Source organism: Gobio gobio (assembly GCF_949357685.1).
Source record: "Gobio gobio genome assembly, chromosome: 24".
NCBI classification, from domain to species: domain Eukaryota; kingdom Metazoa; phylum Chordata; class Actinopteri; order Cypriniformes; family Gobionidae; genus Gobio; species Gobio gobio.
Window position 1 is genome coordinate 38,916,891 of NC_137120.1, and position 23,913 is coordinate 38,940,803.

Genomic DNA, 23,913 nt, shown 5'->3' on the forward strand with positions numbered 1-23,913 from the left:
TTTTACCTTTATTCCACACCGCTGTCTCCACTGTCCTTTGAACAGCTCGTTTGCTTCCTGCTTCTGTGAAGCCCATCCCTCCGAAAAACGCAATGGTCTTAGATTGGTTAGATGGCCAAATGTAGTTTGTAGTTCTGCAACAGCTCTCTCTCTTTTGTAATGACTGCGACGTGGCCTCGCACACTTTGTTGCGTGTTTGCGGGGGCAGTGTTTATGTTAATAGCAGGTGTTTATGATGTCACCAACCCAGGAAGATGCTTGTTGTAGTCCAAACCGGCCGTTTTTGTAGGCAATAAACTGCCATAACTTTAAAGCTACACTGTGATATTTTCCCCCATCTAGTGGTGAAAAGGTATATGACCATCCAGTGAATATTAGTTTCTCTTCCTCTCAATTCCGATTTCGTTTTAACTCCTACAGTGGCCAATTTAGTCCAAGATTAACATGGCTTCCAGTTCGACCTCGTCCACATTCGACACGGTGCCATCGAGTGTTAAAACGCGAAAGGCGAAGCTTGAATTTACGGGTATGTCCCTCTTTGGCTAATGTACTTTCAAGATGGAGGGGCAACATGGCGACCGGCATTCGAACCCTTACGAGTAAACTTCGAATAAACTTACGAGAATACTTCATTACTTGAAAGAAGTAAATATACATTAATGAGCACATATTTTTGAAAGAACTAAGTGTTTTTAGCTAAGAATAAACAAAAAAAGTTACACAGTGTAGCTTTAAAAGACAATATCTCCGTTTGCATTGAACTTTCAGCGCTGTAACTTTGCAGATACTGTTTATGCTCAAGCAGCAACATTACACACTAACTAAAGTTAAAAAAGTGAAATCGCATGCAACCACCCCTTTAACATTAATTTGTGTGCAGCCTACATTACAAGAACTGTCCTGGTTGAATTGCATTGGTCAAATCGGTGTTGTTTTGAGCAAATGAATTGCGTTCCCGCTGAAAAACAAGCGTTCTAGAGTGAAAATGTTGCCTATAAATAATGTTGCACGCCTTCTTATCAAACCCGCCACAGCAATGATCAACCTCTCCTCCATTCTTTGCTTGGGAACTAATGTGGTCGGAACCAAAGTTTCCAGGACAGCGATCTCTGGAATCATCTCAAGCGGAGCACTTCTACATTCCCATTGGTTGCCGCCCGGTTGCCGCCGTCATAGCTCATTACCATAAAGTTGACCTGATTTCAACTCTCCTCTCGCCGGAGCTTTCCGCCGGCTCCCATTGAAAATGATTGACTTCCGGCCACTTTGACGCTCTCTGCGGCGGCAGTGTGAACCATAGATATCCATAATAAAGGCTAGATGTCTCGTCCGCGCTGCTGGCCAATGGAGGTCGACGTCCGCACCTGGCGGCCATCTTGTCACAGTCAGCTCGTTCACTCCTAACATTGTGTTTTAATGGTGCTTGCACTTTTTAAATAACCATAACTTGCTCAATTTTCTACCGATTTTCAAACTCTTTGGTTTGTTATAAACGTCAGAGATGTAGTTATGACACTGCACCATGGGCGTCGGAAGCAAAAAAAATGTGGGTGGGTCCTCAGAATTTTTTTACTGGAGTAGATGCCAATTACATTAAGTACAAATATACCGCTTTGCTAGCTAAACGTCTAGTTCAGAAAGACAAAATTACGGAAATCACTATATCATTTAAAGCGGCAGTAGTGTAGGGGTAAGACGTAGTCATCTAGTAAATCGACCCGCGGTTCGAGTCCACCTTTCGCCGAACTCAATCTTTTCCCTTTTCCCATCACATATCAGATCGGAAATGCATTTATTTTCAATAAAAATGAAGAAAATATTAGAAAAGTGGAAATAAAGCATCTAACATGTTTTTAATAATAAGTGTTTATCGATTAGGGGTAGGTAAACAGACGTGCTGAACGTTAGAGACGATAAAAGTGAGTGGGTCCAATATCATTGATTGTAAAAAGTGGGTGGGTCTTGTCCGCCCATGCACTGCACACTTATGAAAAATGATTCATAATTTTTTCAAGCATCTATAATTATAGCCACAATAATAACGTTTGTAAGAAACCAAACCATTTGTAAATCCGTCGTGATTTCAGCGAGATAAGAGTATTTGTGTTCAGATCACTCACTATTTATACTAAAACCCAAAAAACTTTGATTTCATGGGGACTTTAATCCTAGATAACTTCAGCCTACTTTATCGCTGACTCAACTGCAACTATTAAAGCATGCAGAAAAGTGTGTAAAATCTTCTTTTCAACGTAAATTAGGACAGTGCACTCATTGTCCCGGGGACAGACTTCGAGTATTGTTTCCTCACGGGGCCTCCATCACACTGGGGAGCCCTCCAGAGAACAAAATAACACAGGAGAGGCTCTAGCTTCCTTGGAATATGAGGTTGTTGCTTTTGAGCGCCATAATGTGCTCCACATGCTTGGATCGATGTCAGTGGTGTCACTCTGTTAAGGGTTAGCGGGGGACAACATTGAAAAGGTCCCTTAAGGACACGCGAAAACAACTCAGAAACATCAGGCATTTTTACTCGGTACAACAGTTCAAAACTATAACATGATTTATTCATTAATTCCATGTTTTAAAAAAATCACTAGTCGTGAGACATTATGTAGGATAACTATTGAACTGGCAGCTTAATCAGAGACATTTTTGGACATAAGAAGCATGCGTTCGGGTAGTTGACGTGTGTTACAGCAATGTTTAAAACTATTGCATTGAAGCTGTGACTAAAAACTACCCATATGTTATGAACCAACTGCAGAATTCCTAAAGTCTGTTGTTTGGACGTCATGTTGAGTGAGTTTCTGGATCAGTGTTCCTGTTTTTGGGTCACTGGGGGATAAGCCACTTTATATAAATAATCAACTATACAACCCCCTTTGACATTAATTTAAAAGCACTTTTTGCAATTTGTACATTCTGATATCACACTGGTAAAGCCCATCAGGTCATCTCTATGCTTTCACAGAGGAAGCCTTATACCTTCATAAGCAAAGAAAGCCTTGTCACCTTGGTACCATTGTCTTTGTGCGCAACAGTTACTAAAAGATTTGGCTAAGTTGGGAACCTGGTCAATTGTTTTAGCAGGAACTATTTTGTAAGGGACAAGGTAAAGGTTGTTTTCACTTCCCTCTGGTCCAGAGCATTTCGGGCTTGCCGTCATAGTGACTAGAAAAGCCCTTGGGCTCAAGAGCAGCCGCAAAGGTCTACGACCATCGAAGGGATTTTTCCGTAGATTATCTGCTCGCGGTCATTGAAATACAGCATGTTTATGGGTGACATCTTGGTGGGTGTGCAGCAGGGCCCTGCGCTGCCCCGAGGGTTGGCCTTGTTGACGATGTGACTGTGGGGGTATTTCTGCACACATTCGCCGGAGCAATAGTTGGCCTTGTAGCGCTTTGGGGCAATGATCCAGTCCCATCCAAAGTCCTCGAAGTCGACGGTGAGTGGATACCGGCAGCAGCGAGACTCTGTCGAATGCTCGTCGCAATCAAGGCCGGTGTCCCGTTTGGACCGCTTGCCAGCGTCTGATATTTTCACCTCCAGGAAGGGTTGCTGGAAGGGCGGACATAAGAAAGATAAGTCATGGTCATGCATACTAGGCATGCAAAGGTGCGATTAACCCTCAGAATCAGTGAGTCGATTCAGCAGTTTGGATCGCCAAATTTGGCGGTTTGACACGCGATCCGAATCATGATTCGACTCACTGATTCATAACACTTCGAAGCTTCATGATGCCGTGTTTTGAAATCGTCATCACTATATAAGTCGTTATTTAGGGTTTTTTTTGCGCACAAAAACTATTCTCGTCACTCCATAAAGTTATTGTAGAACCACTGTAGTGAGATGGACTTTGTAACAACGTCTTTAGTGTCTTTTACGGGTCTTTAGAGTGAACCGTGCATTGCGCCAATGGAGGCCTTTCAGAGCCATCAGATTTACACTAAAATATCTTCATTTGTGTTCTGAAGATAGAAGTCTTACGGGTGTCGAACGACATGAGGGTAAGTCATTAATGACAGAATTTTCATTTTTGGGTGAACTAACCCTTTAATAACGACCAGATACTTTTGGTCAAGTATCCACTAGACTACTCTGTAAGGTAAGACTATGTACACTTTCTTAAACCTTTTGCTTAATCAAAGTTCATCCAGAATTTGACAATTGTAGTTTGTCGTATCCTAAAGAAGCATCAAGTACTAATGCATGCACCAACTTACCAGTCCTTCCTCTCCAGATTCTGGAGAGGTCACTGCCAGATCATTTCCATTCGTGTCAAAGGCCTTGATTTCGATCCCAAAGTTACTTTGGGGCTGTTTGAGCCACAACTGCAACAGCTGCTTCATGTCGATGTGCTGCCAGGAGTTTGTCCGGGCATTCACGTCAATTTTTTGTGCGCGTATTCTTGAGTGGCTGTTCCCTTCAGGAGAAGACTTCAGGTGAGATATCTGGATGAAGACTGTGGTTGCCTCCTCAGCTGGGCGGAGATAGATCCAGAGCAGGGCCTTTAGGATGCTGTCGGGCATAATCTTTGGGCTCAGTGAGAACATGCAACACTTCGGCATTCCCTCAAGATGGGCGATGGCTTGCGCTGCAAGGTATTGAGTTTACTAAGACCATGTACACTTTTTCACCTTATACTCTCAGAAAGAAAAAAAGAGAAAAACTTGAACCCCTTAACTGTCACCCCCTTTTGGAGAATGCAGTATCCAAACTTAAATGGCTGTAATTCAAGAATGCTTTGGAATAAAGACCTAAAGTTGGTCTCATTTTAAAGACGACACTCGGCAGATTACTGTGATTACAGATTGCAGAATATGTGAAAAGCTCTTCAAAAAATGAAAGTATGAAAAAGTTATGGAAGTTTAAATTTAGTGTAAATTAAACATATAAAATACATATTTTACAAAAAACATTTTACTCTGAAATTACTATCAAATCAAAGCCATACGTCTAACCAAGTTGTGTTCCAAATTTGAAGTTGATATCACAAAAATTAAAGTTCCCATGAGATTTTGTTTAGGCGCTGTACCAAAAATAGCCACCGAGTGTCATCTACATTCCATTGATTTTTTTTTTTTTATGCATTCTCCTGTAACAAATTACTACATTTATGTCCAAATATCACCAAATATGGAACCCTGAGACTCAGATCTTTCCGATGATATGTGTTTTGTCAAGATAAGAAAAGGATTTTATTATAAAGTAGTTAAAATCAATTCTGTAATATGAAACACGACACCGCCCACTAGGGGGAGGAGCCCGCTAGAAGAATTTAGAGTACCGTTTCCATGGTAACGCAACGTCCGATTTCAAAACGGGTTTCACGGGATGAATTTTGAGTTCGTAAGCTTTCGAATGATACCTAATTTATGATGATTACTAAAATATATGAGATGAAAAAAAGGCAATGACAGACAGCTTGTTACCCAGGCAATACCTTTAAAGGGACAACTTTTGTACAACTAAATGTTCATAGAGTATTAGTACTTTAAAGGATATTACTACTCTTAGGTTCTCATATGCTCCTTTCAGGGGTAGATAAAGTACAAAATTGTCTGTCAAAATGGGTAAAAATTGTTCCTTTAAAGAGTAAAAACATTTACCATGGTAAACTATAGTTCAAGGGATGGGCTCCTGGCACCACTCCTGTGGGGTTTTAGTTTCAACCTTAATAAAACACACTTGTCCAATCTACTTGAAGTCTTCAGGATTACTTGAAATCTCCAGACAGGTGTGTTTTTATTAAGGTTGGAACTCAAATCTGTGGGACAGTTGTCATCCAGGGGCACAGTTGCCCTAAAAGTCTTCAAACAATATAACCTTTATGAATCGTTCTTTGGAAAATACCAGTTGCCAGTTTTATTGACATAACATCAATGGATGTTAAGAGCCCTTATTTTCACAGGCCAAATGTGTTTCGCATGTTGTTTTTTACTGCACAGCTCTGCGTATAGCAAGGTCTGTTGCCTTTGGCCATCTTCCAACAACAGCTGAATGAATGAACTGTAGTCAGTTCATAGTCAGCTCTTTCAGATAGTACAATGCCCCCCAACGTATTTGGACACTTAAAGGAACACGCCGACTTTTTGGGACTTTATCTTATTCACCGTATCCCCCAGAGTTAGATAAGTCCACACACACCATTCTCATCTCAGTGCCATAACTCTGTCTGACACACCCACCGCTAGCCTAGCTTAGCACAAAGACTGGAGGTAAATGGCTCCAGCTAGCCTACTGCTCAATAAGTGACTTAATAACGGCATTTTTCCTATTTACATGTTATGATGTGTAGTTACATTGTGTACTAAGACCGTAATAATCAAGGAACTTTGAACTTCCGTCAACATAACCAACGGGACAACCTGCTTACACAGGGAGCGCTGGGGACTATTTTCAGGCGCTGCGTAATATCGTTGCGCCGCTGCACTCATGGGACGGCACAAAGTTCCTTGATTATTACGCAGGATCGGTCTAGAAAATCGCAACTTTTCGTCTTAGTACACGATGTAACTACACATGTAAATAGGAAAAATGCTGTTATTTTGTCACTTATTGAGCAGTAGGCTAGCTGGAGCCATTTACCTCCAGTCTTTGTGCTAAGCTAGGCTAGCGGTGGTGCGTCAGACAGAGTTATGGCACGGAGATGAGAATGGTGTGTATGGACTTATCTAACTCTGGGGAATACATAGATTGGGTAAACCCTGCTGATTTTCCGGCAATTTGATTTGATTGCGCCCTGCAACTCGGTCTGGAAACCTGTACATTAATTTATGTACCAATCACAGACTGGCTTATCCACCTGACGCGCTATTGGCGGGTTTAACACAACGACAGCGATGGATCGATGCCCGTTGATCACGCCTCTTGTGGTCTGATTGGTTGAAGGGCTATCCAATTGACCTATCGGTAAGCCCCTCCCCTCGAACACAGATGAGCCAATAGCAGTTGAGTATCAGTTGCGCTGGGACCGGAACTCGGACATCTTTAGGTTTTAGCGCCATAGAGAAACATTGGAAAATCCGAAGCTCTCATCGGTTTGATGGTGTTTATGCTACAAAAATGCTCAAATGTCGTGCCTGAGGTACTGCAACACTGACTCCAGGGATCCTGAGAGGATTTTCTGTTTGTCAAACTCTCGTTAAGTGACGATTAAAGTCCCTGCTAACATACAAACCGAAATAACTAACTGTAACACTGTAGGTCAGAAACACGAAGGTCTACATTTCAGTGCCTCTCCATATTAAACTGGTTATACGTAAATTAATTTAATTTTAGATATGTTTCAGGTCTACATTATCTGTCCTACTCCTGTTTTGATGGGTATTATAGTGAAAGGAAGAGCTCGCACGCAGTTTATCGGAGTTGTTTTGCAGATACAAAGTTTACCAGTCATTAACTGCACCCTCGAAAAGTTATAAGGTCTGTGTATATGTTTGTTTACTGTTAGTTGTATGAGTGTTTTTGTGTAATTTGCTGTGTATGTTAATGCTAAAGCAACGGAGAGAGGGAGTTTGTGAATGAGACGTTTATGCGCACTTCTTATGCATTGTTTGTTCAGCTCTTACGATGATTTTTTTGGAGTGAAAAAGGACATAATAAACTTGATAAACCATCAGTAAAGTTTGGCCATCATTCGGACGGGATATACGCTACATTCTGTATCCAAAAACATCTTGGGATAAGGTTTTCACACTGACAGCTGTCATTGTAAGATACAGCAACTCCGTTTGTTTGTCCGAGTTAGCAACAGTAACTAAGGGGGGCGGGGCTTACCGATAGGTCAATTGCGTAGTCATTTGAATCATGCTCGTTGATCACGCCTCTTGTCAAGGGTTCAGACTCCAGAAGGAGCAGAATCTAATTGAGCTCATGTTAAAATTCCCAACTTTACAGCAGAAGAACACATGTTTACAGTCTGGGACAAACTGTGCTTTTGGTCTATACGGCTAATTCTGCCCTTCATGACGACTGTGAGGGGGGGAATTTATTTTATAACTCATTCGTTTACATTATATAAAGCCTTAAAGGGTTAGTTCACCCAAAAATGAAAATTCTGTCATTAATTACTCTCATGTCGTTCGACACCTGTAAGACCTATTTTAGAACCACTGTAGTGAGATGGACTTTGTAACGACGTCTTTAGTGCCTTTTAAGGGTCTTGAGAGTGAACCGGTTATTGAGCCAATGGAGGCCTTTCAGAGCATCAGATTTACACTAAAATATCTTCATTTCTGTTCTGAAGATGAACGGAGGTCTTACGGGTGTCGAACGACATGAGGGGAAGTCATTAATGACAGAATTTTCATTTTTGGGTGAACTAACCCTTTAAAGTCGGCATGAAATAAAATTTTACAATTCATATTTTTATATTTAATATTGTAGTGTTTACTATAACTGATTTATCTGTGCACTTCATTAATTAAAAAAAAGTTAATTTACCCTTATAATCTTTAATCAAATACGTTAACTTTCTCTCCCCCATTGAAATGACTTCTCTTCTCTTCTGGTCATGTGATATGGCGCGAGGGCGGGGTTATGACGCGAGGGCGTGGTTATGGCGCGAGGGCGTAGTTATGTCGTGAGGGCGGGGTTATGTCGCGAGGGCGGGGTTATGTCGCGAGGGCGGGGTTATGGCGCGAGGGCGGGGTTATGGCACGAGGGCGGGGTTATGGCGCGAGGGCGGGGTTATGGCACGAGGGCGGGGTTATGGCGCGAGGGCGGGGTTATCGCCCCCTGTCTCGTTTCTGCACCGCCTCTTAGAAACCTGTCACTGATTGTAGCAATATGGTGGTTAGGTGCATTTTTTTCGGTGTACACAATACCTTCTTCAGGAAGGACTTGAGGCAAAAAGAGAAATATATGAGAAATTAAAGCTTTTTTTATGTAAAGATTACTCAATATAGTCGGACGATCAGCTTGTCGTGACGGCTCGCACTGAGGAATGCAGCATGTGTGAACCCCCTTATAAGGGAGAGCTGAGAAAAAAGTTTTACAGAAATAAAGCCATAAAAGGCTTAAAATAAGTGAAATCTGTAGCATAAACCAGCGAAAAGTGAGGAAATATGCTCAGTAACATATGTAGAAAAGATTTAGAGAGAAACTACATTTATTTAAGAGATCGATCAAGTTTTTCTCCACAACTGAGTGCAAACTGGCATTCAAATCTGCCTCCATTTTGTTATCAACGCCCAACGATCCAATCAATTCCCGAAGGACAAAATCAAGCCTCTCCCTACATTTTTTTCTAATTTCAGAAGCCGTTTCACTCAGATATACGTCACAATAAGGAGAAAAAGACGATCTCAATTTCCGTTTCACGCCGACTTTAAAGCTCTGCATAATTAAGGGCGTGGCCACTTTGAGTGACAGGTGGATTGCCGTTTGTCTGCTGTCTGTTATTCGTCACCTCAGCTCCGCCCACGTCCCGCCTCTTTGCCCATTTTCTGTTATCCGGAAGTGACTCGCTGACAAGATGGCGACGGCCAGCCCGACCCGACTTTACGCTTCAAAACTGCTCTTCAGATCCTATGAGTGACGTCACGGAAACTACGCCCATATTTCTTTACAGTCTATGAGCCACACTTTAAAAAGTTTCAATCGCATTACAACAAAATAACAAACCAAGTGGCATCTGTAAACTAGCATTTGAACGACATCCATTTTGTACACTGTGGTACTTACGTTCTGTGGCCATGGTAATGATGGTCTCACTGCTGCCTTGTTCCTCATCCTCACTAATGCCTCCATTTTGGTCATATTGTTCCAGGAGCTCCTGCAGTGGAGGAGCTTTGGGTAAGAGTAGCTTGACCGTGTCTCTACTGATGTTCGGAGCTTGTTCAAGACGCAGGATGCTCAAAATCTGAGACTTGATGGAGTGCAGCCGCATGAGTTTACTCTGCTGTCTAAACTGACAGGTCGTGCATTGGCCGTTGTCGTCTCCAGGTGTCACAAATGCTTGCGATGTTGTTGCAGTTGCACTCTGACTGTGTGACCCCAGCACACTCCAAAAGCTCAGATAAAGAAGGAGAAACATGTTTACACATTTGGGAATGGACGGCACCTTTACCCACTCTCTCCAAACAGCACTGGACAGATGCGCAGCCTCCCAGGCAGTTTTATACTTAGGATGCCCTGCTGTTAGATATCATGTGATTGGTCGGATTAATACGAACGAGTCCAGATGAGACAGCAGCAGCACAGAGATGTTTTGCACTTTGGGTAAATTTCTAAAAGCGAGTTTTGATTTGAGGATTTTCAGGGGCTGTCTATGTTGTTGCTCATACCATAATTTTATATGATTTTCAGTATGATTCAAATGGGATGAACCCGTCAGATGTTTTTAAAGGTCCCGTTTTTCCTGATTTTTTTGAAGCTTTGATTGTGTTTACAGTGTGCAATATAACGTGTTCATGTTTCGCGTGTGAAAAAACAGTATTTTTCACACAATTTACTTATCTGTATACCGCTGTTTTCACTGTCCTAAAAAAGGCTAGAAGATTTCCTTATTCTATTTAGTCCCTCCTTCAGAAATACGTAATGAGTTCTGATTGGGCCAGCGGTTCCCGTGTTGTGATTGGACAGCAGCTTAGCGCACGTTGCCCGGAAAGGTCGCGCCTCTTACCATAACGGGGAGATGAACGCGCTCAAACTACGGTGTCCCTGAAGGCCAAACAAAGGTGATTTGACTCCGGGATGAAAATAACAGCGTCTCGACGACATGGCGACAAACTCACAACAAACGCAACACTTCCTCTTCTCCACGAGGGAGCAACAAAACCACGCCCCTTTTTCGCGTATTCTTGTGGGCGGAGGTTAGTCGACAAACTGTTCTACTGACATCATTAAAGCAGGAAGTACCAGGATGTAGTCCAAACCGGCCGTTCGCTGTAGGCTTTGAAAGCAAACTTCTGTTAAATAAAATATCTCGCTTGGCATTGAACTTTGAGCTTTATAATTTTACAGGTATTATTTATGCTCTAACAGCAACATTACACACTAACTAAAGTTTGAAAAATGGGATCACGAAGAACAGGACCTTTAAATACTTCTAAGACCTCTGGAAATGAATGTTTGTCATGCTGCTGGAGGATATGGATCGCTAGGACGTTTCTAGGTAGTTGGTAGGATGGTTGCTTGGCAGGTTTTTGCATACTGTTATACATTTGTAAGGTTGTTATGAGTAGTTTTAGTTGTGTTTTGTTGTGTTTTTTATGGATTGTTACTAGGGTGTTGCTAGGTTGTTCTGGCAGGTTTTTACAGATGTGGTTTGATTGTATTTGTAGGTGGTTGCTATGAGGTTGCTAGAGTGATGTTATATGGTTGATATAATGTTTCTAGGTGACTGCTAGGGGTTTCTGAGTGATTTTGTCTTGTTGCTATGCACTCGAGTGTGTTCTTTTTAAGATGTTGTTGCTTTGCCTTTATGGATTGTTACTAGGGTGTTGCTATGTTGTTCTGAAAGGTTTTTACAGATGTGGTTTAATTGTGTTTGTAGGTGGTTGCTATGAGGTTACTAGAGTGATTTTTAGCTTGCTGGTATACAATTGAGAGTGTTCTTTTAAAGACGTTGTCATGTTGTTGCTGTGGCGCTATTGGTCGTTTCTAGGGGGTTGCTAGGTTGTTCTGACAGCTTTTTAAAGTGTTGCTATAAGGTTGACAATGTTTCTTGGTGACTGCTAGGGGATTCTGAGGGATTTTGTCTTGCTGATATACAATCAAGTGTGTTCTTTTTAAGACGTTGTGTTGTTGCTTTGCCTTTATGGATCGTTACTAGGGTGTTGCTAGGTTGTTCTGAAAGGTTTTTACAGATGTGGTTTGATTGTATTTGTAGGTGGTTGCTATGAGGTTACTAGAGTGATTTTTAGCTTGTTGGTATACAATTGAAAGGGTTTTTTAAAAGATGTTGTCATGTTGTTGCTTTGGCGCTATTGATTGTTTCTAGGGGGTTGCTAGGTTGTTCTGACTTTTTTACAGATGTGGTTTGATTTGTATTTGTAGGTGGTTGCTAGGGTGATTTTGTCTTGTTGCTGTACAATTGAGTGTGTATTCTTTTTTAAGACTGATTGTATTTGTAGGTGCTGTACAATTGAGTGTGTATTCTTTTTAAGACTGATTGTATTTGTAGGTGGTTGCTATGAGGTTACTAGAGTGATTTTTAGCTTGTTGGTATACAATTAAGAGTGTTTTTTTAAAGATGTTGTCATGTTGTTGCTTTGGCACTATTGATCGTTTCTAGGGGGTTGCTAGGTTGTTCTGACAGCTTTTTAAAGTGTTGCTATAAGGTTGACAATGTTTCTAGATGACTGCTAGGGGTTTCTGAGGGATTTTGTCTTGTTGCTATACAATCAAGTGTGTTCTTTTTAAGAAGTTATGTTGTTGCTTTGCCTTTATGTATCGTTACTAGGGTGTTGCTATGTTGTTCTGAAAGGTTTTAACAGATGTGGTTTGATTGTATTTGTAGGTGGTTGCTATGAGGTTACTAGAGTGATTTTTAGCTTGTTGGTATACAATTGAAAGGGTTTTTTAAAAGATGTTGTCATGTTGTTGCTTTGGCGCTATTGATTGTTTCTAGGGGGTTGCTAGGTTGTTCTGACTTTTTTACAGATGTGGTTTGATTTGTATTTGTAGGTGGTTGCTAGGGTGATTTTGTCTTGTTGCTGTACAATTGAGTGTGTATTCTTTTTAAGACGTTGTCATCTTGTTGCTTTGGCATTATGGATCGTTTCTAGGGGGTTGTTAGGTTCTTCTGACAGCTTTTTAAAGTGTTGCTATAAGGTTGACAATGTTTCTAGGTGACTGCTAGGGGTTTCTGAGGGATTTTGTCTTGTTGCTATACAATCAAGTGTGTTCTTTTTAAGAAGTTATGTTGTTGCTTTGCCTTTATGGATCGTTACTAGGGTGTTGCTAGGTTGTTCTGAAAGGTTTATACAGATGTGGTATGATTGTATTTGTAGGTGGTTGCTATGAGGTTACTAGAGTGATTTTTAGCTTGTTGGTATACAATTAAGAGTGTTTTTTTAAAGATGTTGTCATGTTGTTGCTTTGGCACTATTGATCGTTTCTAGGGGGTTGCTAGGTTGTTCTGACAGCTTTTTAAAGTGTTGCTATAAGGTTGACAATGTTTCTAGGTGACTGCTAGGGGTTTCTGAGGGATTTTGTCTTGTTGCTATACAATCAAGTGTGTTCTTTTTAAGAAGTTATGTTGTTGCTTTGCCTTTATGTATCGTTACTAGGGTGTTGCTATGTTGTTCTGAAAGGTTTTAACAGATGTGGTTTGATTGTATTTGTAGGTGGTTGCTATGAGGTTACTAGAGTGATTTTTAGCTTGTTGGTATACAATTAAGAGTGTTCTTTTAAAGACGTTGTTGCTTTGGCGCTATGGATCGTTGCTAGGGGGTTGCTAGGTTGTTCTGAGTTTTTTACAGATGTGGTTTGATTTGTATTTGTAGGTGGTTGCTAGGGTGATTTTGTCTTGTTGCAATACAATTGAGTGTATTCTTTTTAAGACATTGTCGTGTTGTTGCTTTGACGTTATGGATCGTTGCTAGGGGGTTGCTAGGTTGTTCTGAAAGGTTTTACAGTGTTAGATGTGTTTTGATTGTATTTGTAGGTGGTTGCTATGAAGTTGCTAGAGTGATTTTGTATCTTGTTGCTATACAGTTGAGTGTTCTTTTTAAGACGTCGTCATGTTGCTGCTTTGCCATTTATATTTTATCATTACTAGGGGGTTGCTAGGTTGTTCTGAAAGCTTTTAACAGCGTTAGATGTGGTTTGATTGTATTTGTAGGTGCTATGAGGTTGCTAGGGGGATTTTTTTTTAAATCTTGTTGCTATACAATGGAGAGTGTTTTTTAAAGATATTGTCATGTTGTTGCTTTTACGTTATGGGTTGTTTCTAGGGGGTTTCTAGGTTGTTCTGAAAGCTTTTTACAGTGTTAGATGGGGTTTGATTGTATTTGTAGGTGGTTACTATGAAGTTGCTCGGGTGAATTTTTTTTTTGTTTTTTTTGTCTTGTTGCTATACAATTGAGAGTGTTCTTTTTAAGACATTGTCATCTTGTTGCTTTGGCGTTATGGATCGTTTCTAGGGGGTTGCTAGGTTGCTCTGACAGCTTTTTAAAGTGTTGCTATAAGGTTCTAGGTGACTGCTAGGAGTTTCTGAGCGATTTTTGTCTTGTTGCTACACAATTGAGAGAATTATTTTTAAGATGTTGTCATTTTGTCATGTCAGGCTTTTTCACTGTTAGACCACAGCTGTAACTTTTAACATTGTGTTTTGGTGATGTGGTGCTTCTTGAATTTGCAGGGAAGTGGACTGAGGAAATTATTGCTACAGCTGTTCTGGACCAATTGCAGATACAGATGTCTCTGCTCTCCCTATCTCTCTTTTTCCAGCAGTGCAGCTTTAATAAATGCATAAATAACGACAGATGATAGCTGGGCTGATAGCAGAGAGAGTGGGATACTAAGGGTGACCTTTGGTGGGTCAGTCACAGCACCACCTGCTGGTGGATTATCAAGGTATTTCCTTTTTTTTTTACAGTCTATGGTGATTTCAAGAATGATTCTACTTTAGGGTTCAGATGCCGGGTGTGTCTGCTTATTCAAAATATGACAGCGCAAACCACAACTCCTCATTAATGAAAAATGTCATTAAAACAGGCTCTTTTGCATACCTAAAAAGCTTTTACATTGCAATCATCACATTGCTTACATTGTCATTAACTTAAAATTAATTACTTGAAAATGTCAACAAAGGTTTTACGTTGTCTAATGAAAATATGAGTGGCAAAACTCGCTGCCATTATGCTGAGGTTGCCAGGTTGCCTATGATGTTCTGGCTGTTTGCTTGAGTAAAAGATCCCATCCTCAATCTCTGATATTCTGGCCCAATTTATAATCCTATCCGAAAATTTAGTCCTATCCCTACACATAAACCTAACCCTACCCATAACTTATCCCTAAAATCAGAGGGAAATGATAGGGGAATAACACTTGTGTAGAAGCACCTAACCACGGTTGTAAGCTTAAACTTGACATAAACTGTAAACTTGGCCCTCAAATTTGACTGAGAGAAAATTGAGAGTTTTCTTTTTAAGACATTGTCATGTTATTGCTTTGCTGTTATGGATCGTTACTAGGGGGTTGCTAGGTTGTTCTAAAAGGTTTATATGGTTGACAACTTTGGTTATATGGTTGACTTTTTTAGGTGGCTTCCTGGGGTTTCTGAGTGATTTTTGTCTTGTTGCTATACAATTGAGAGTGTTATTTTTAAGACATTTTCATGATGTTGTTTTGCCATTGTGGATCGTTACTAGGGGATTGCTAGGTTGTTCTGACAGGTTTTAAAAGTGTATATGGTTGACTTTTTTTAGGTGGCTTCCAGGGGTTTCTGAGTGATATTTGTCTTGTTGCTATACAATTGAGAGTGTTATTTTTTTAGGACATTGTCACGTTGTTGCTTTGCTGTTATGGATCGTTACTAGGGCGTTGCTAGGTTGTTCTGACAGGTTTTAAACGTGTATATGGTTGACAACTTTGGTTATATGGTTGACTTTTTTAGGTGGCTTCCAGGGGTTTCTGCATGATTTTTGTCTTGTTCCTATACAATCGAGTGTGTTATTTTTAGGACGTCGTCATGTTGTTGTTTTTTTTCCATTGTGGATCGTTACTAGGGGGTTGTTAGGTTGTTTTAAAAGTGTATATGGTTGAAAACTTTGGTTATATGGTTGACTTTTTTAGGTGGCTTCCAGTGGTTTCTGAGTGATCTTTGTCTTGTTCCTATACAATCGAGACTGTTAGTTTTTAAGACATTGTCATGTTGTTGTTTTGCTGTTATAGATCGTTACTAGGGCGTTGCTAGGTTGTTCTGACAGGTTTTAAACGTGTAGGCCTATATGGTTGACAACTTTGGTTATATGGTTGACTTTTTTAGGTGGCTTCCAGGGGTTTCTGAGTGATTTTTGTCTTGTTGCTATACAATTGAGAGTGTCTTAAAAAAATAACATTGTCATGATGTTGTTTTGCTGTTATAGATCGTTACTAGGGGGTTGCTAGGTTGTTCTAAAAGGTTTTAAAAGTGTATATGGTTGACAACTTTGGTCATATGGTTGACTTTTTTAGGTGGCTTCCAGGGGTTTCTGCGTGATTTTTGTCTTGTTCCTATACAATTGAGAGTGTTATTTTTAAGACATTGTCATGTTGTTTTGCCATTGTGGATCATTACTAGGGGGTTGCTAGGTTGTTGCTAGGTTGTTCTGACAGGTTTTAAAAGTGTATATGGTTGACTTTTTTAGGTGGCTTCCAGGGGTTTCTGAGTGATTTTTGTCTTGTTCCAATACAATTGAGAGTGTTAGTTTTTAAGACATTGTCATGTTGTTTTGCCATTGTGGATCGTTACTAGGGGGTTGCTAGGTTGTTCTGACAGGTTTTAAAAGTGTATATGGTTGACAACTTTGGTTATATGGTTGACTTTTTTAGGTGGCTTCCAGGGGTTTCTGCCTTTTTTGTCTTGTCGCTTGCTATACAATTAAGAGTGTTATTTTTAGGACATTGTAATGTTGTTGCTTTGCTGTTATGGATCGTTACTAGGGGGTTGCTAGGTTGTTCTAAAAGGTAGCCAGGGAGGAAGCCATTTGGTTGCTATGATGTTCTGGCTATGTGCTTGAGTTCAAAAGATGCCATCCTCAATCTCTGTTATTCTAGCCCATTTATGGGCACAATGAATTTGCAAAGTAAGACGTTCCTGGATCAGCATTTTTTTTGTCCTAACCATATCCCTACTTAAACCTAAAAATCAGAGGGAAATGGTTGGTGCATAACACTGATGTGGAAGCACCTAACCCTGGTTGTAAGCCTAAACTTGACATAAACTGTACATTTGTCCTTCAACTTCAACTTGATTGGAATGTTGATCCAGGTCCACCATGGTAAAATCATAAATCTAGTCGCTTTGAAAATAATACTAAATATCTCCAAGCTGCACAATTTATCATTTGTGTTTGTATAGTGTGTATAAACAATGCATTTAGAGTAACATACTTACAATGTAAGTCTATGGGTCATGTGCACCAGAGCAGAAAAAAACACAAATTGCATGTCAGTGTGTCTTCAATTCATTGTCTTTATTTGATCTCTTGTGAGTTACAGACTGTGCCATCATTTCCTCTGGTCAGCCATCTGCAGTGCAACATTGGCATTTTCTCTGGCGTTCTTTAACAGCGCAGACACTTTCGCTTCAGTCTACAAATTAAGAAACCACAAAAATATCCATGATTACCGGGAACAATGCCAATTGGTTTTTTGACATTTATGACTTCCTCAAAGCAAGTTTCGTATCACGCAGTGTGTGGGTTATTGAATAAGAGAGAGAAAAAAACGTGTGGCTTGTCAAATGCATCATGACCTAGATTGTTTACGAATGTTTCCAGATACTCACAGCAGCCCTGAATGAAGCATCCGTGATGTCCTTCAGGTTTATAATGACGTTGTAATATGCTCCATATACTGCCATTTCCAGAGCTTTAGCCGCTACCTGCACATGACAGGAATCATGCATTGAAATAAAATCTTTTTTTTACCTTAAAGGAACATGCCACTTTTTTTGAAAATAGGCTCATTTTCCGACTCCCCTAGAGTTAAACAGTTGAGTTTGACCGTTTTCGAATCCATTCAGCCGATCTCCGGGTCTGCACTTTTAGCATAGCTTAGCATAGATCATTGAATCGGATTAGACCGTTAGCATCCCGCTAAAAAATGACCAAAGAGTTTCGATATTTTTCCTATTTAAAACTTGACTCTTGTGTACTATGCATTGTGTACTCTTATCATGTACTAAGACCGACCGAAAATGAAAAGTTGTGATTTTCTAGGCCGATGCTAGGAATTATACTCTCATTCCTGCGTAATAATCAAGAGCATTTGATCTGAACTGATCTAACGGCTGGAAAACATGGCGCTCTTGCGCTTCTACAGGCTCATCCCCAATCCAGCGCTCCATATAGCGGCTCAATCAATGAATAACACACATTTATGCCAGGCAATTGTTATGAACTAATGCTGATGAATAATGACAATGTTTACCTTACGATGTTTATATAGTAATATGTTTTAGACGGTTGTAACAATGCATATTTTATCTCCTGAACTTGAATGAGCTCCTGCAACTGCAACAGAGGCGCAGACATTTCAAAATAAGAGTCAATGTGTATTTCGTGCTTGTTTATAATTTAAAAGTCACAAATTATATATTCGTATTTGGTTACACAATAAACTGTATTTAATTTCATTCCCATTTAATTCATAGTCAGGAGAAAAGACCAGTATTTGACACATATTCAATAAAGTATCAGGGTTATAATGGTTAACTAAAACCATTAAAAAATATAATTACTTGAAATTAAATAAATGTTAACTGAAATAAAAAAAAAAATAAAAAAATTATTTGAAGCTTTAGCTTTACCTGATATGGCCTACTAACTACAACAGAAATACAAAGTTATAAAAACTCTATAGATGTTTTTAAAAAACAAACAAAGTGAATTGAACTCTCTTTCGTGTATTTTTAATGTCAAAAACAAATTGTCAAAATTAAATGGAGCTCAAATGCTTAATGCATTACAATTGAACTAAACTCATTAGATTTTAGGAGACTAAATCAACAGTAGATTTAGTCGACTAAAACTTAAAACAACTGACTAAAATATGACTAAAACTAAATGGCATTTTAGTCAAAAGACTATGACTAAAACTAAATCAAAATTTGCTGTCAAAATTAACACTGCTGTGTAAGCAGGTTGTCACGTTGGTTATGTTGACGGAAGTTAGCCTATTTTTTAGTACACGATGTAACTACAGGAGAGTCAAGTTTTAAATAGGAAAAATATCAAAACTCTTTGGTCATTTTTTTGAGCGAGATGCTAACGGTCTAATCCGATTCAATGATCTATGCTAAGCTATGCTAAAAGTGCAGACCCGGAGATCGGCTGGATGGATTCGAAAACGGTAAGCAGTTTTGGTGTGCACCCGGGTTCGATTGACGTCAGAGTTCGGTACGTTTGGATGATGTGAATGCGGTCTTCCGAACTCGGGTGCGCACCCGTGAACCATACCAGAGTCCGCTTAAAAAAAGGGTGTACGGTTTAAGTGAACTGCTATTAATGACGCGTGATTTGATAAAAATGTGTGTTTTGTGTGTGTTTCACTCATTTTCCTGGCGAGCGAGACTGATGTACTGCAAGCAGAGAGCTGTAGATCTTATCTTACATTCGCGGAAGATTGACGCAAGTACCATTATGTACCGAAGATTTGGAAACAAAACCAACAGTTAAGAAACAAAAATATAAAAGTGTACGCTATGCATTTTGCCGCCTTCATGCTCGCTGTCGTTACTAAGCAACCGAGTAAACATCTGCTGCTTTGACGCAAACGCACCCCAGTTCAGACCCAAATAATATAATATGAACACAGTCCAGCGTGGGCCGGGGGAGCAATCGAACTCGGGTTCGGTCCAGACAATCGAGCCAAGTGTGAAAGCACCCTAATGGTCGTTCACACCGGACGCGAATGAATTGATTCGTGCGAGTGATTTACATGTTAAGTCAATGCAGAGACGCGAATATGCATTCTGCAGCGCGATTCGCGCGAATGAGGCGGCGCGAATTGAGCGTTTTGAACGCGTGATCACAATGAGGAGAAAATCTGTATATTAATATCTGGTTCAGACGATATGATTATCACTGTGATAACATTAAATGACATGAAACACAACCCAGTCTCTTTTTGTTAAATGCAAGTTTATGTGTGATCAATAATACAAAAGTATAAGTAAAAGGTATAATAAGCTACACATGAAATAAAGCAAACAATTCAGTCAAACATTCAAAGTCAGTGCTAGTCGGCTACAACTGTAATGTAAAATTATAGCCTAAAAATAAAAAAGTAATGAAACTTCACTTTGCCCTCAGCCTAAACGATTTGCCAGCGTACAAATATTAGACGAATTCACGTCTGTTGTGAAGTGAATGTCACGCGCGAATGAAGCGAGTAAACTCAAAATGTTCAAGCGTCCAGCTTCGCGCGAATAGCGCAAATTATTTGTGTCATTCGCGTCCGGTGTGAACGCCACATAACTCTAGGGAAGTTGGAAAATGAGCCTATTTAACCCCTTAACTGTCACCGCCCCACAGCTTTTTTTGGTCGCCCTTTTTTCGTATCATATATTTAAGTAATTATCATAAATTAGGTATCATTTGAAAGCTTACAAACTCACAATTCATCCTGTGGAAACCGTTTTGAATTTGGACATTGTGTTACCATGGAAACGGTACTCTGAATTATTCTAGCGGGCTCCTCCCCTAGTGGGCGGTGTCATGTTTCATATTACAACATTTATTTTAACTACTTTATAATTAAAATCTTTTCCAATCTTGAGGAAACACATAGTCTCAAGGGTCCATATTTGGTGACTGTTTTGTGATGGAAGTGATATTTGGACAGATATTTACAGGAAAATGCATCAAAAAAACAATCAATGGAATGTAGATGACACCCGGTGGCTATTTTTGGTACAGCGCCTAAACAAAATCTCATGGGGACTTTAATTTTTGTGATATCAACTTCAAATTTGGAACACAACTTGGTTAGACGTATGGCTTTGATTTTATAGTCATTTTAGAGTAAAAATTATGAAATATGAAATATTTTTCATTTACAGTAGATTTGAACTCCCATAACTTTTTCATACTTTCATATTTTGAATTGCTTTCACTTCGGTCTATATTCCAAAGCATTCTTGAATTACAGCCCTTTAAGTTTGGATAGTGTATTCTTAAAAAGAGGGTGACAGTCAAGGGGTTAAAAAAGAGCGTTCCTTTAAAAGTCATGCCAAAAGGTTTTTACTGCTAGTGCAAAGTGCCTTGTTCGGAAGGACGTTTTTAATTTTATTCTGTGTCTTCACATGCATTTAGTCATTCACCTGAGTGTCTGATTTACAAGCCACGTTTCCGTACTTCACCATCTCTTTGAGAACAGGCCACAGTGAGTTTATTCTCTCTGCCAGGGACAGAGGGACGCCGATCGCCGCCTTCAGACCCTCCTGCATGGCTTCCTCCCTCCTGTGTGAAGATTCAATACTCTTTACTCAATTAAAATAACTGTAGCCACATTTGAAAGGTTGCTGTAGCTACTGTGCTTATGTTTATATGTGTTGCCAATGCTATTTAAACTCTGCAATTACATTTCCTCGAAGGAAGAGGTTTACTTTGGCAGATAAATGGTTGTAATATTAAGTCAGGCTCTCCTCTGCAAATATAAATGTCAAGCCTATGCTAGTCTTTCCTGTTTGTTTTTCTGATGCACGGCATGTTTTTGCATCAACCAAACCCTTAAACTGGTTTAACGTGATACAGAATGTTCTTTTAATTGTCCAATGACATGTTTTGTCTCTGGGTTGATGGATGAGAAGTTCCGCTTTGCTTGTTTAACCATCACAGAGGCGATTAACCTTACCTTTTGATTTCATCTGCCGTGCCTTTGGGTAATTTCAGGGCAGCCTGTAACAAGAAACATGCAGGGAAATAATCATCTAGATTCTAGACATACTTTACAGCAGTTTCCATGGTCTGATGTTACACAAGTGCTGTATTTATAATGGCAAATTCATTCATTTTTAAAGGACAACTCCGGTGAAAAATGAACCTAGGGGTAATTAACACATGGTTACCGAGTAGATCCAGGGCCGGCCCGTGGCATAGGCGGAATAGGCAAATGCTAGGGGCGCCACTCATCCATAGGGGCGGCAAAATTGATTACTGATACTATTTTATTAATTCGAAATATTAACTTAACTAAGTCCCCCGCCTCTTCCCGGTCCGCCTCATCAATCTCCCCCGCCGAGCTACTTGAAGTGCGTCAGAAATATAACGCGCGATCAGTTTAACGTTGGGAATTTGTTTGTGTCGCGTCGCCTCTCGCCGCATCTAATGAAGACAGGATTGCTTTCATTTTTTAGCTCAGCCGCTCGCGCCAGGTGTAGACACGGTGAAAGTTGCCTGATAATTTATGATGGATGGCCGAATTGTAGTGTCAAAAAAGACAGAAGCCCTCTGATGCAGGGAAGATATGGCATACACTGCAAAAATGCTCTTCTTACTTAGTATTTTTGTCTTGTTTCTAGTCTAAATATCTAAAACTTCTTAAATTAAGATGCATTTACTAGATAAGTAAAATGACATAAGATATATTTTGATATATAAAATAAAATCAAAATTAAGTGAGTTTATGCTTAAAACAAGCTAAGTTATCTTCCAATGGGGTGAGAAAAATAATCTAGTTTCTGATTGAAATCTTGTTTCTTGTTTCCGTCCCAAACAGAAATAAGATAATTTTTCTCGCCCCATTTGGCAGATAATTTTGCTTGTTTTAAGGAAAAACAGTTCATTTGAGTGTTTTTTCCCCCCAGAAAACAAGAAAACATATCTAATGTCATTTTATTAGTAAATAGATCTTGATTTAAGAATTTTTAGCTATTTGAACTGGAAACAGGAAAAAAATACTAAACAAGAAGAGCATTTTTTGCAGTGTAAAAACAGAGGTAAAGTGATGTAGGCTAATGAATGTACAGTTTATTTAATTGCATAGTAGTAAAATACTAATGTTCGCTAATTAATTCCAGTTTTACCACACAGCCAGTGATTTTGTAAATAAAAACGCATGCAGTATCACTTTTTTAATAGCCTAATGTTTTTACTCTACAGTTGTGCAGTTTTAAGGGGACATATGGCAATTTTAAAATGTATTTGCCAAAATTAGAAATGATATTTATATACAGGTTTATTTAAAATAGCAACATTTTATTTAAAATTCACATTAAATATCTACATTTTTCAGTTTAATTCATGGTGAAAACATGAATGTGCATAGTTTAGTGGAAGATTGCTGCCATCTACTGGAAAACAAACACTTTTGCTAGTTCTCAATGAATAGTTTGTGCATGAATGGTGGATGCTATTACTCTTGCTATTTGTGTTTAGGCTGTAATGTGGCATAGGTGCTATTTTTGTATAGTTTAACTATCATCAGCCTTTTAAAAAACAAAATAATAATAATAATATCATGAACATAATGACGGGGTAGAATGGACTGGACATAAAACAACAACAATGAAAATAAAAATAAAAACATCAATGCATTACAAAAATAAAACAGTAGTAATTCCACAACTTAGGCTGATAACATGTAGTGCTAAACCTTGATACACGGGGCACCAAGTAAAATCTTGCCTAGGGCATTAAATTGGTCAGGGCCGGCCCTGAGTAGATCGTTCTCTGGGATGCGTTTTCGTGAAAATCGAATGTAAAGAGTTTTATCTCTAAAAACAGATTAGCTTATAACGCTAGTATATGGGGCAGAGAATAAGTCAAATTAAATCGCTAGTTAATACCACTAACAAGGCTCAAAATAGCCTCACACTAACACGGGAGCATAATGAGGGTCCCTACATGCAAACCGAAGCATTGAGAACTTTGTAAGTGTACAAACAGTTTAATAAGAAGATACTTTATAAAGACAGTAGCCTACATTACGGGATACATCTTTATAAAGACAGTAGGCTACATAATTAGGGACCCTCATTATGCTATCGTGTTAGTGTGAGGCTATTTTGAGCCTTGTTAGTGGTATTAACTAGCGATTTAATTTGACTTATTCTATGCCCCATATACTAGCGTTATAAGCTAATCTGTTTTAGAGATAAAACTTTACATTCGATTTTCACGAAAACGCATCCCAGAGAATGATCTACTCGGTAACCATGTGTTAATTACCCCTAGAAGTTAATTTTTCACCGGAGTTGTCCTTTAAAGTCAGTGTGTGTGTGTGTGTGTGTGTGTGTGTGTGTGTGTGTGT

The 23,913-nt window shown here is 39.4% G+C and overlaps 2 protein-coding genes across 4 annotated transcripts in view; both read right to left on the minus strand.

Moving 5' to 3' along the window:
- mstna (myostatin a) lies at positions 1-17,250 on the minus strand (the record flags this gene model as incomplete). 2 transcript variants are annotated; one of them, XM_079807551.1, is made up of 4 exons in its annotated part: positions 1-3,561; positions 4,227-4,597; positions 9,691-10,019; positions 17,054-17,250. In XM_079807551.1, 4 exons carry the CDS (start codon positions 17,104-17,106, stop codon positions 3,193-3,195), a joined length of 1,122 nt encoding a protein of 373 aa, XP_079663677.1. In that variant the 3' UTR covers positions 1-3,192. The 2 variants fall into 2 exon arrangements, with proteins under 2 accessions (XP_079663677.1, XP_079663676.1); XM_079807550.1 differs by lacking the exon at positions 17,054-17,250 and having other exon boundaries at positions 9,691-10,042.
- Positions 14,018-23,913, minus strand: part of ftcd (formimidoyltransferase cyclodeaminase) — a 17,652-nt gene continuing 7,756 nt past the window's right edge. For both annotated transcript variants that reach the window (XM_079807548.1, XM_079807549.1), the window contains 4 exons: positions 21,517-21,560; positions 20,984-21,122; positions 17,447-17,542; positions 14,018-17,250 (listed from right to left, as the gene is read on the minus strand). In XM_079807548.1, coding sequence (XP_079663674.1) covers positions 17,167-17,250; positions 17,447-17,542; positions 20,984-21,122; positions 21,517-21,560 — 363 coding nt within the window. In that variant the 3' untranslated portion in view covers positions 14,018-17,166. The remainder of the gene's footprint in view (positions 17,251-17,446; positions 17,543-20,983; positions 21,123-21,516; positions 21,561-23,913) is intronic.